Below are 13388 nucleotides of genomic sequence, written 5' to 3' on the forward strand. Positions count from 1 at the left end.
CCAGGGAAGCTCCTTGACCCATAAGCATGTTCCTCTTTACTTGGGAAAAGCAACCCAATAGAAGATGCTGCAGTGAGACCCAAGTTCTTAAGAGCCAGGCACGAACAGTTTAGGCAGTGACTTTGCTGAAAGGGGGAATTTTGAGCAGAAGGTCTGCAGGCTCACTAAGGGACTCTGTGTAAACATGTTCCACAGTGCTGTCTCCCCACCCACAATCCAAAAGCAACTATTAGCGAAAGAAAATACAGCATTCCTCTTAACCCTCCTGATACAACAGAGAAAGATTTTCTTACTGGGACCATGTTTCCTTTAGGTGTGTCCGCTAAAGTTTAGAGAGCTTCAGTGAAGCAGAAAGGGTGGATTTTTGTTTTTTTTTTTTCAGTAGGGGAAGGACTGCAGAAAATAATTTCTTTTTTTCCCAAGAGGTGCCAGGTAAGAACTCTCCAAATATAATAATAACTAAATACAACCTGTTGTTATCCAGCACTCTGTCCACACAACCAATAACAAGAATAAGCAATCATTCCTTCGAATGTTTTCTATTCATTACCAGCTTAAGGCAGCCCTGCAAAGAGGAAGGCCTATCTCTGAAAAGAGCTGGCAAAGCTGGCATATGGTGTGCTATTTGACCAGGGGGTTTCCAGGCAGCTGGGGTCCTGGGCAGTGGCAGTCAGAGCTGGTGCAGCGGGCAGTGTGCTGTGCAACAGCGATGCTGGGGACTGATAGCAGCAAATGTGTCTTCCTAGTGTGTGAAGAGAGCAATGCTGCACTTGGTAAAATACAGATACTGAGATATAACAGCTGGATGTGGACAGCCAGTAAAGGACAGATTTAGATTCAGATCCACAAAGGATAGACTAATACATGTATCCTTTTACATTAAGGGCTGTATCCTTCAGATAGCTCACAGACAAGCACAGTCACCAGTAAAATGATCACAGGACATGATCACCACTTCTTGATATTTGCGAAGAACTTTCTGCGATTGGTCTTATAAATTCCATAGGAGTCAGATAAAAGATGCACACCACTCCAAAAACCCCCATAGAACTTGACATTTAAGTTTTAGATTGAGCAGTACAGAGGTTCTTGACTCCTTGACTTTAAAGCTGTGTGGCACATAGAAGCAACATCACTTTATCAAACCCTATCACTTTCAACTGCTTTTGAACAAACCAGAGCTGTATGAGAGACAACTTGCACAGCAAATTTCTCTGACCATCACAGAGGAGCTGGGAGACCATACTATGATGACTCAGACTTGTGAACTTTGTAGTTACTCCTCAGTTTTGGACTCTAAGGATATCGTACAGTAATTGCATCTTGCATGATTCACAAGTTGGTCTCACTTGTGAAAAGGGTTTTCTTGCTTAGAACTGTAGCTCACAGACTGAGGCACAAAGAGTGTGCCCATGTAGCTGAACACCAGGTAGATGTAGTTTTATTTCTGTTATTATGATGGTAATAGACATTGTGATTAAGACGTTCTGTCACAAAGCATTCACAATCTAAGGGCAGGATTAAACAAAACAGGTGATGGAACTACACAAGGCCAATTGAGAACCTAAACAAGAAAGCAAACTTTTTCATATTGCCAATGACTGGAGCTGTGGGTAAAAGACGTTCTCAGGGCTTGTCATTTGTTATGTGTTATCATTTTGATTTAAGTACTATCTGAGGAGAAAACCTACTTTAAGCTTGTGAAATTAAAAAAAAAAGAAACACCATAATAATGGCCAGTCTTCGCGAACGAAGATTTTTGGGAAAGGTCTTTTACCTTTCCAGCCTGCGCAACGGATTTTTTAGGTGAGACACAGCATGCGCTGAACTGAGCCCACCCTTTAATCCTAAGGGTTCATCTGCCGGGGCCAAGCAAGCTTGGACAATGGCAGTGAGGTCCTCAGGACGTAGGTTTGTTTAGAGTGACCTTCTCATAGATGGATGGCCTCACAGGGCTAACGGGCTCCATCTGCCCAGGGGGACCGAGGAATCGAACCTGGGTCGCAGCAGTGAGAGTCCTGCTTGCTAACCACTAGGCCACCAGGGGTCCCTAGAAAGAAACACCATACTTTTAGTAAAAATACAGTCCTGCAGTGTTCTGAGTGCTACATCCCTTAAGCAAGGACATGTGAATGTGAAACTGAATATGAATCTCATGTGTCTATAGGAACTCCGTTGTGCACGATGTAGAAAAGGCAGGTGACAACTGCTAGTGAGTCATTTGGTCTATCCCTGGCCTCCAGTCAGATGTGGCCTGAAGTGTCTGGAGCAAACACAAAATGCAAACGAGCAATATAGGGGACAAGTACAGTAGATCAGTTCAGATGCCAAACTGGTGATACTGTTATAGCTCATAATTTTTGGCATTTAAACAGCAGAGCTGAGAAAACGGTATAACGAATTCTCAGATGATCCCCAGGGAAATTAGTTAGTCCAATTCCCCAAGACTCTTTTTATAAAAAGTCACCCTCAGTGCCTATACACTATAAATAGTTATCTGTAATACCAGCGGGGAGATTTTTTTTTAAATGCATGGTTTTTGTTGCCTATGCTGTAATTTCTAGAACAGTTTATTCCACGAAGAAAGGAAAAACACGAGCTGCAATTTATTAAGACTTTCATTCACGAAAACAAACCATCTATGCATCACATGAGGCTCTAAGTTAAAATCAAGGTGTTGTTATCACATGCAGTCAGAAGAGAGAGAAAGTGGTAAAAATGAGCTCTCCAGCAATGAAAAGCTTAATTCCAGAGTCTCAAGCAGAGTGCCATTTTAGGCACTGCCAACAATTGTTTTACTCCCTTACATTACTTTTCACCAAAATAAGCAAATGATTTAATGTAAAAATGTGTTATCCCCAGCTAGAAGGACCCCAAACTGCAAGAGTTTTGAGATAAGATAGTATTCAACAAAATGACATTTCTGACACACTGAGGCCGTGAATCTTGTATGTGTTCCTATTGAGCTACCTATTTAAACTACAAACCTAATAAAATCAATAGTTATAACTGCAGAATCACAGAATGGTTGAGGTTGCATGGGACCTCTGGAGATCACCTGGTCCAGCCCCTTCTACCTGCTCAAAGAGGGCCACATAGTTGTCCAGGACTGTGTCTAGGCAGCTTTTGAATGTCTCCAAGGATGAATATGCTACAACCTCCCTGGGCAACCTGCACCAGTCCTTGGCCACCCTCACAAGGAAAAGGTATTTCAGAGGTAAATGCCTGTGTTTTATGTCACCTCTGGTCCTGTCACTGCAAAGAGCCTGGTTCTGTCCTCTGTGACCCCTCCCTGCAGATATTTCTACACACTGATGAGATCCCCCTGAACCTTCTCTTCTGCAGTCTAAACAGTCCCAGCTCTCACAGCCTTTCCTATAGGAGAGATGCTCCAGCCTCTCCATCATCTTCATGGCTCTACATTGGTCTTCGTCCAGTATGCCTATATCTCTCTTGTACTGGGGACCCAGAACTTGACACAGCGCTCCAGGTGTGGCCTCACCAGTGCTGAGCAGAGAGGAAAAACACCTGCCTTGACCTGCCGGCAATGCCTAACACACCCCAGGATACCAGTAGCCTTCTTTGTTGCAAGGGCACATTGCTGGCTCATGGTAAACTTGGTGTCCACCAGGACCCCCAGGTCCCATTCTGCTGAGCTCCTTTGCATCTCGGTGGCCTCCAGCATGTACTAGTGTGAAGGGCTGTTCCTTGCCGGGTGCAGGACTCTGCATTTCTCCTTGCTGAGGTTCCACAGGCTTCCTGAGCCCATTTCTCCAGCCTGGCAAGGTAATTCAGGACAGCAGAACAACTGTCTGGCCTATCAGTCACTCACTTAAAGTTCCTGTCATCAGCAAACTTGCTGCAGGTACACTCTGCTTCGTTGTCCAGGCCACTAATAAAGATGTCTAACAGGACTGGACTCAGTATAGACCCCTGGGGTACGCCGTTTAGTTAGTGGCCTCCAACTAGACTTCGTGTCACTGATCACCATGCTCAGGGCACGGCCATTCAGCCAGTTTTCAATCCACCTCACTTTATGCTCATGCACCCCTTACAGCAACAGCTTGTCTACGAAAAGCTATTGAGAATCATTATACAAGACTCTTTTAACCTCGACTGAGATTACTTTTGTGTGTACCTTTGTGAAATGAAATCTTTAGTCACAAGATTGTTTAAAACACACATTCACCATTTATCTATTCCCCATTATGAAAGTTGAAGAACAGTGTGTAAATTAAGCTTAGAAGGTTAAATGGTTTTGGCTTCTTTATGAGCTATTATTAACTTCATTATTTATAAACCTCTCTCTTTGTTGTAATGTTCTTTAGCTGAAGGTTATTGAACTGTAAGTTCCTATCACAGCATCTTTAATTAGGCTAGCTTTTCCCAATACGTTAGGAAGCATGGTGAAGAAGGAAGTATCACAGAATCACAGAATATGCTGAATTGGAAGGGACTTACAAGAATCATTGAGTCCAACTCCTGGCCCTGCACAGGACCATTCCCAAAGGTCACACCATGTGCCTGAGAGTATCATCCAAATACTTCTTGAACTCTATCAGGCTTGGTGCTGTGACCACTTCCCTGGGGAGCCTGTTCCAGCATCCAACCACTGATCTGCTTCTCCTGTTTTACACTGTGATATTACAAATGATTGAGCTCAGGGGTACTCAGGTCTATAAATGCTTTTGTGAATCAGAACAAAATGTTCGATGTTAATATCTGAGTTCACTACCCTTTCTTCTGTGATGAGGAAGGTTGTCTAACAAAAGAAAGAGGACTTCTTCAGATAGAAATGGTCAACATTTCTGTTTTCAACAAGAAAAAAATGAAGAGTTTAGTATGATGACCATCTGGCTTCGAGTTGAATCTCTCAGTCTTTTGGTTGTTCAGCTCCTACTGTGTTTAAAGTTTTTGCTGTAATGTATCCCCAACTGGTTTAAGACTGATGTATTAGCTGCTTTCCTTAAGTCACTCAATGCCTAGCCATTTGTTTACAGAGTTGAGAAGCCTACTTAAAGGTATCATATGCCTAAAATGCCTTAAGGAAACTCTATGCCTCTGGATATTTTTATGTCTTGGAGATGACTTTTGTGGTGGTCTTGAAAGAACTCAGTGACTGAGGGTTCCTGCTATGATTCAGTCTTAGCAGATTCTACCTTTAGAGAAGACTTTTCACCATTAAATCTAAATCGTACATAGAAACCTCCTGTTCTGAAAATTTTGAAATTAAAAAATTAGCATTGTCTTGTTACTTTACACAGAAGAACGTGACTGTCTTCACAGGTTTGTTTTCTTTATACATTTGAAGTGTCCCTTTCCTGAAATTTCCGGAAGCAGCTATTATACATATTACTGGATCAGTGGATTTTATTTAATTTAATCAGGAAATAAAAGCTAAATGAGAAAAAATTGACAAAATATATATCCTAGTTCAGTAAGTAAAACATAATTTAGTATCTGATTCTGTTAACTTTACTGATAATTGTGCAGCATCTGAAACATATGATACTATTTCCCAAAAAGAGTAACACAAGGTGAATCAAGGTGACCATTAGTAAGAACAAGACATATACAGTACAGTACAGGGGAACACGATCCTTCCCATTCTTGTTAAACCACTAGGGATTGCAACTGTCATCCAGAACATCTGCACCATTTGATAAAGTTAACAAAATGTATGATTGAGTCTTCTGCTGTATTTTAAAAGAGATAGGCAGGCACCTTAAATAATTTCTTCACCCACTTGGTCATTACTTCTAACTTTCAAGGTCCCACACTTGCATCTTGTGTGAGGTCATTTACACCTCTGCAGGACATCACTGGGTGTAACAGCTCGTCCATTCAGATGGCATTTGGAAAATTGCTGTCCCCAGAAAAACCACAGCATGGGTTTTTTCATGATTGGTTCCTCTGTCTTTCCCTGAAGCAATAACAGGAGAGATAGATGGCACATAGAGCTTTTGTTTTCTGTAAAAACACCAGCTCTGACACAGAACCATAACAACAGTAATGCCAGCCAGAAAACCTGGAAAATCCATTTTCTGCTTGTTAGGAGACTGCAAAACCAGACCAAAGAACTATTGCTGGGCACAAATTTTAATCTAGATACTGGGGGCACAGCTCAGAATGATTAACATGAATTTGAACTCACATGAGCTCTCTTCTCTCCACACCTGTTATGTGAAGAGCTGCACTGGCTTGCTAAGCCACATAGAGAGTACACACAAGGAGTTCACAGCCTAGGTCTCTGACCTTACAAGTGATTCCATGTGGGCAGATGCCTGATTCCTTGCCCAACCAGAAGTGATCCTTCACCCGTCCCCTGTGCAAGAGAGCCACCTTTGTCTCAAACAAAATACCCCTTTCCAATCTGTCCACAGACCTTCCCTGTGCAAAGAGCAGAACAAAAATTATCTGCAGGAGCTCTGTGCTTTTAGAATTTAAGGACACAGAAAAATGTAGGAGAATTTATTCTGATCTTCTCTGCATTGCAAGCATTTCGCCTTTGTAACTTGAACTGCGATTGGTAATTTACTTTTGATAGAAGTAGAGTGTGTTTAGCTGAAGGCTACCTACCAGGAGGGCACTGAGCTTTGAACTGAAAAAGTCTAAAAATACAAAATCCACTAATTCTCTTCCTAGTCTGTCCCAGTAATTAATCACTGTGGTATTAAAAATTGGCATATAGTTTCCCATATGAATTTCCCAGGATTCAGCTTTTATCCATGCATCATCTCCTTGCTTAATTTAAAGGTCTTTTCTCCTCCCCTCGTAAAAAACCACTTATGTGCTCAATCCACTCACCTTCCTTCCAATAATGTAAATTAACTGAAATGTTCAAGTTTCTTACTGTATGGCATTTTCTACAGGTGTCTAAGATTTACAGGTTTTTTCACCCTCTTCCACTTTTTCAAAACACCATTAAAAATAGCAATGTGAGAGTCAACTGCAGCATTCTAATGTCAGTCTCACCAATACAGGCACAAGAAATCTTCCAGCTTCTAATCACTACTCCTCAGCTTAGAACTCAAGGGTGACATTAACCCTTCTGACTTTATGTTGCAATAGAAACTTACAGTAGTTGTACCCTAAATCCTATTTAGAATCTCATTTTGGGAGTCAGACTCCACTTTTACAAGAGCAAGTCTGCATTCATCTTTATTGCACAATTTTGCATTTGACTATGAAAATGTGCTACTTCTAATGGTCCTAGCTTACCAAGAAGTCCAGGCTTCTTTCATACTCTTGCTTTATCCTCACTATTACCCTGCTCCACCCAACAAAACATTATTAGCCAATTATTATGAGTCCCTATGTATGTTTAGACCATTAATAACAATATAAGGTGCCTAACCTCTGGGAATTCTAGAAGTAATTGCTCAGCTCTCACTTAAACCCAGGAACATTTGAACACTAAATACACCTCAGTTTTCAACAGTAAAATATCCCTTGTGCTTAGAATTACAAGATACTGGAGAACTGATGGTTAATTACAGTAAAAGGCATGTGTTTTGGAAATGATATTTCTATTAAAATTATTAGGACAATATAGTGTTAATTAGTATCCAGTATCCTCAACTTTTAAACCATAAAAAGCCTTTAAAATAGAGATCTTATAATAAATCATATATCAATTAACATACCAAATGTTTCATCTTTTTATTTGGCTGCTACTGAGTGAGTCTGATTCCATATCAAAATACTCAGTTGACATGTAATCTCAACAGACCTGGCAAGCAAAGGGTGGATTTAACCGTACATGAGGTAATCAGTCAAACGCAGGGGTCTCTCTGCAATGGCTGGACCCATCTTCCATCAGCATACATTTTATTTCCAATCCAACAAAACAGTAAATGACCACCCTCTTTTCTGCTAGTGGCACTGGGGGATGAGCCATCTAGCCCCTGGGTGAGGGAGAGTGCTGCTTCCAGGAGAGCTTAGCCTTCAGCTGAGAGGCAGAATGTCATGGGGTGAAGTAGTTAGTAGCTGAAGTTCACAATCACATTTAATGACCATGGGGCTGGGAAATAAGCCCACACATTTAGTAACAAGCTTGGACTTGGGTAAAACCAGAGAGGCCATGAACTCTTCAAAACATCCCCACCTCCCAGATCCCTTAGACTGCATTTCAGCCTATATGTAAATACAACATGATGTCCTCCTCTATCATTTTTCAGATAAGCTCTCACTGGCCTACACAGAATTAATTCTAGGAAAGTGAACTGCTTGCACAAAATAAGGGACTAAACCCTTAGGGAATTTGGTGAACTAAAGAATAAACAAAATATATGTAAGACTTGATTTTCAAGGGCATAAATCATCCACAGCTTACGCTTGAGAATACTAAACACATCTGAAAATTGGGACAATTGCTCTGTTTCTGCTGTTAAGTTGCTGCCTCAGCTTCCTTGGCCTTTATCTCACCCTATAACATCAAAATACTTTAGATATGGTTTTTACACTGGGGTACTGAGAGTTCATTCAAAGTGTTAAAGTACCCTTAGGGAAAACTGCTCTGTTAACTCTAAACCTAATATCAAAACATTAAGCCACAAGCAAGGCTGAATTTTATCCCCACGATAGCTGGTTTGTCATCCGGTTAGAGATGTCAGAATACAAATCTGTTGGGTAAAACTATCTGCTGGTGTGAACTGGCAAAGCCATTCTGGCAAGGCAGTGTTTGGCCCAATCTTCCCTCAGTTTGAAGTGACATAACGCTTTCTGTGCTCTACCCCAGACAGCCCTCCACACCTTACGTACTGAATGCAATACCTTCATATCTGCTGGAATGATTTTGCCTGTCACCTTCCCCAAGGAGACAAAATGCAAAACATGCTTTACTCCAAAAAAAGCTGCACTCACCCGATCTTCTTCTTCTCTGACATCTGGCATGGTGCTGATGCAGAGGCTGACTGCAGTGATGGCAACAAAAGAGATTGAAATACAAGCAAAGATCTTCCCTGGGATCCCTGAGTGGGGGTTCTCTACCATATCCCTGAGCTTTCTCATGCACAAACTCAATCGGCTAGTGTCCTGGAAGGCACATTGCGCAGTTTCACTAAATACCATCTCCCTTTCAAACAGCCTGGCCTCAGCTGCCTCTTCCTCTTTCTGTCGCAATCTCTTTTTACAGCACCACTCCAGGTGGTCCTCTTCTATCCCCCAGTACACAAGCTCCTCCTGGAAAGAAAGAGCGCACATCTCCCTGAGAAGCCTCAGCTTCCCAGCTGTCAGGAAAGTCATGATTGTCCTGAAGGCACTAGGATTACGGTCAAAAAAAAATTCATTGCAGCTAACATCATAATCATCGCAGATGTTCATGATCTCATCATAGTTGTTGCAAGACTTTAGCTTCCCAAGCCTGGTCAAGGGGAAGTTCTCCAAGGTGGTCCATGGAATTTTGTATTTAATACCGCCTACATTGATGATCACAAACCTGGACCGGTCATCGAGGCGGGCTAAGCAGCACAAGTCTTCTCCAGGATGCAAAAGTTTGGCCTTTTTGTAGAAGAATCCTTTCTTGGTTTGCACTTCACACAGGTTTTCCAAGTTGTTGAAGGAGTAAGTGCTGAACTCAGGATCTGCATTCCCAGTGAGCAATGCCATTTTGTGATACATCTGTTGAGTCCATAGGGAGGTTGAGGCTACTCAAACAAAAGCATCTGAAGCTTGACCAGAAAGTCTATCTGTAAAAAAAGGATTTTAAAATTACAATAAAAGTAGGACACTGTTAGATGATAAACAATCCTATCCTCTCATCCCCAAGAAACTTTTGCCCGTGGCATTATTTTTCCCCCTATTATTTTAGGAGTATCTTTGCTTGATAGTCGCTTGTGGAAAGAACTTAAACTACAATCAGGTCAGAAGCCATGTTGATACTTCAAGAGAGTTTAGTCAGTGAATGAATTTACATTTTAGCAACTTAATAAAGAAACTTAGTTGTAAATTTTTTTTTATTATTTTGGCCCATCTACATAATGTTCCTATTACAAAATGCCCATAGTGTGAGGATAAAACAGACACCTACAGTACAGTCAGAAATGTAAATGCAGAAATGTGGGTAATTCCCAATTTAAATTCACTATGCCTAGGTAGCAATAGCAATGAATATCTGGGAGCTGAGAATCCAGCCTGCAGCCAGCACCCACGTTTGGGTGCTTGAATCTCCATAGCACTATGGAGATTCATTTGCCACCGGTACCCCAGCTAATTGGATTAAAGTTGTATAGGGAGTATCTACCTGAACAGCCCCACTTCTAAGGGTAGAAAAGCTTTTGTTCCATGCTGGGGTACCTGCCTTCCTGATTACTGACATCTCTGGCAGGAAGGTGGGCATGCTGGGTCTGAGCTGAAACCAGAGCTTGCCTGGGACGCTGGAGCTGCTGAAGGCTCTTCTGTGGGTTTGGTTGTAGGAGATGGAGAGGGTGCCAAGAAGCCTGGCAGCAGCTCTGAAACGGGATATCAAACCTAAGAATGAAGCCGAGCTGGAAGTGAGCTGGTTGCAGCTCTTACTTCTGGATAGCGCAGAACCCAACTGGTCACATTTAGCAGGAATTACGCATATTATGTATAATTCCAGGATTTAGCTTGTGCCTTCTGCTTACCCCTCCTTTACCAAACCACAATCCACATCGTTTCCTTACTTCCTCTAAAGCTCGTCACCCACATTCTTCAAAGCAGTCTCTCCAAATCAGTACTGGGGATGTCTTGAAATGCTACTATGTAATGACACTTGTGAATCACCCAAAACTTCCTGAATTGCTCAAATATGAAGTAGGAAACAAGAAATCAGTGTCGGACTATTGGGATTCCACACAAAAGACCTGGACTGAGAATGGATGCAGTGATGGTGAACAGTCTTAACCAGGGGAGGTAAAAACCTTACAAGTTGACAAAAGACAGGAGAAAAAGCTGAGTAGTGAAGGATAGACTGACATAATTGATGACAGGATGAGGCAGTAACTCCATAATTTATAAGCAACATTCTCCAATTCCCTCTGAATCTCATGCCTCAGCTGGGAGAGAACAACAAACAAGTGGGTGCCAGGAAAAATCAGAGAGCACATACATTGAAACACATTCCCAGAGGAGCATCTTCCTTTATCTGTAATCAGCGCACTAACTCTTAACTCATTAGACTTAGTCAAAATGATCTCTGACAGAGAGTGGTGAATACTTGCTACCATAGCACTGAATCACCCTCTAAATATTCTTATCAACTGCACTCAAACAACAACACAGCAGTAACAGTGGTACTCCTGCTTCAACATTTCTATAAGGACTCAGTCACTGAATTTTAGAATGGCATTTACATTGGATAGTTGCAAAAGGTCAGGAAGGTTGGTTTATATACAAAAAGCTACAGTCACCTAGAGATACTTTTCAGCACAGTGAAAATTTCAGAAGAGCTAATGATGCTAAAATCTCTCCAATTTCACTTCAGGGAAAGAAATAATTGTTTGAACATCTGTTTATACCGGGCAGCACGAGCGACAGAGAAAAGCTCCTTCACCTGGGTAAGGGCCAGTAAAGGGCAATAGGAGCAACACACTGTTACGGTGCTTCAACGGCACAGGCTCGAGTGCAGCTGGGGTTGCAAATGCCACAATGAGTGAGCACTGTCAGCACAGCATATGCTTAAAAGATTTAGTCTCTTGTTGCTTTCTGTTGGTAAGATAAAATATTCACTGCCACTACTGAGAGCTTTGTGCTTTTGTTTTCATGCCTCACTTGTTCTACAAGTCAACATACTAAAAGCAGTTTACGTTGTTTTGACATCGAGGCCAGGATTTGCTTTTCTCCTCTCCCCCGTGTAGCAGGTTGCTGCATAAAGGGGCCAGATACATTTCACAGAACTATTTTGAATCTAATCTTACATGCACTTCTTCCTCCTTCTAAGCAGCAGCTAGCTCAATGTGAAAATCTGTAAGCATGTTGTTTGCTACAAAATCTCTGAATCTCTGAATCTTTTATTTTGTAAATGTGTGGATAGAAAATTACACTGGTTAAATGTAAAGCTTAAGGAAGGAGCTTTTTCTTTTTTTTGTATCGTCAGTGGATAAACAGAAAGAGAACAGAAGTAGTTATGGATAGTATTGCCTCTGGTTTAACAGGTTGATTCTGGACAGTACTGGTAGCACCAGGTGCTGGAGTTTAATTACTACAGTGAATTTTCTGACATCATACTTCAAGATCCCAGAATCCATACTAGCATACCTTATTAGTCGGCAGCATTTGTTTTGGAAATCTCAGATTAAAAGATAAGCATGTGAAGACAGTTGTATTTATTATTCTCCTTGCCACTTCTGTGAGATGGCTGACCAAGACCAGGGCTCAGATGTCAATGGAACAACATGGAAAAGCTTCTTGTGCCACATTAACTATCTAGAGAAAAACAAAATACATCACTGTGGGTTCCCAATTTGGCATCTATCCTGAGAAGTAAAACAAGCCTGGAAGGTCTGTCTCTGATCTTATGTGCATGGAATGTATCATGACTCTCACTAAATATTAAAGGGTGTTTCAAAATTACGTGGGTCTTAAAATACTCTCTGCATGCCAAGGTTATCTAATGTATGCACATGCCTGCAATAAAGCATCCCATTGAAGATTAACTTTAAAAGCCAATACTTCCAGAAATGATACTACTTTATCATCCAGCTGGTATTTCTACCATTTAATCCGACACATGGGTGCAGGAATGCACAGTCTGGAATAAGCTGTCCATCACAGGGATGAAGGACAGAATTTGATTCTATATTTGTTGTTCATAATTTTACAATGCTGTGGGAGAAATGCTGCATGAATGTTTCAGTTTGATGATCATATACAGGGTGGGTCATACATATTGTGGATTCTTTTCTTTTTTAAGTAGAGTCAAACAATTTTTATTCACTTAGTAGTATTTTCTTTGGCCATCTATGTATGCATATGTATTCATGCACACATGAATTCAGCCAAATTGTGTCAACAACAAATAGTTGAGATCTTCAAAACACAAGTATCTCCCATCAAAGATTTTAAAGATTAAATAAATGTCATAAGCGCACAACTGCTTCTCCTTTTTGTTGAATTATTTTCTCAGCTGAGAGAGAGCTATTTCCTGACTTACTGCCTTCTCACTTTTTCCAGATGAAATTCAGGGTCCCTTCCTACCTCAACTACTCCATGATTTTGTAAACAGTCTCTTTTTAACTGCTGCTGTAAGTTACAAAGTACTGCAGGTATACACTTGTACTACAATAGCAAAAGGAAACCATGAGGTCTTTTAGCAATTAACGTTTTAAGATTTCTTTTGTGCAATGAAACACATTTTGACAGAGTACAGGTTATTGTGTCATAATTTAAAGCCACAGACATGAAATATAGATTAGGGTGACCACAAG

General features: G+C 41.1%; 1 protein-coding gene across 3 annotated transcripts in view; it reads right to left on the reverse strand.

Annotated features, from left to right (window-relative positions):
- KCNG2 (potassium voltage-gated channel modifier subfamily G member 2) overlaps positions 1 to 13388 on the reverse strand; it is a 55663-nt gene that overhangs the window by 16804 nt on the left and 25471 nt on the right. For all 3 annotated transcript variants that reach the window (XM_027675995.1, XM_027675994.1, XM_027675996.1), the window contains exon 2: positions 8866 to 9689. In XM_027675995.1, coding sequence (XP_027531796.1) covers positions 8866 to 9621 — 756 coding nt within the window. In that variant the 5' untranslated portion in view covers positions 9622 to 9689. The remainder of the gene's footprint in view (positions 1 to 8865; positions 9690 to 13388) is intronic.

The sequence above is a fragment of the Neopelma chrysocephalum genome, unplaced genomic scaffold, assembly GCF_003984885.1.
Source record: "Neopelma chrysocephalum unplaced genomic scaffold, ASM398488v2 Primary Assembly neopelma1_26, whole genome shotgun sequence".
Taxonomy (NCBI): Eukaryota; Metazoa; Chordata; class Aves; order Passeriformes; family Pipridae; genus Neopelma; species Neopelma chrysocephalum.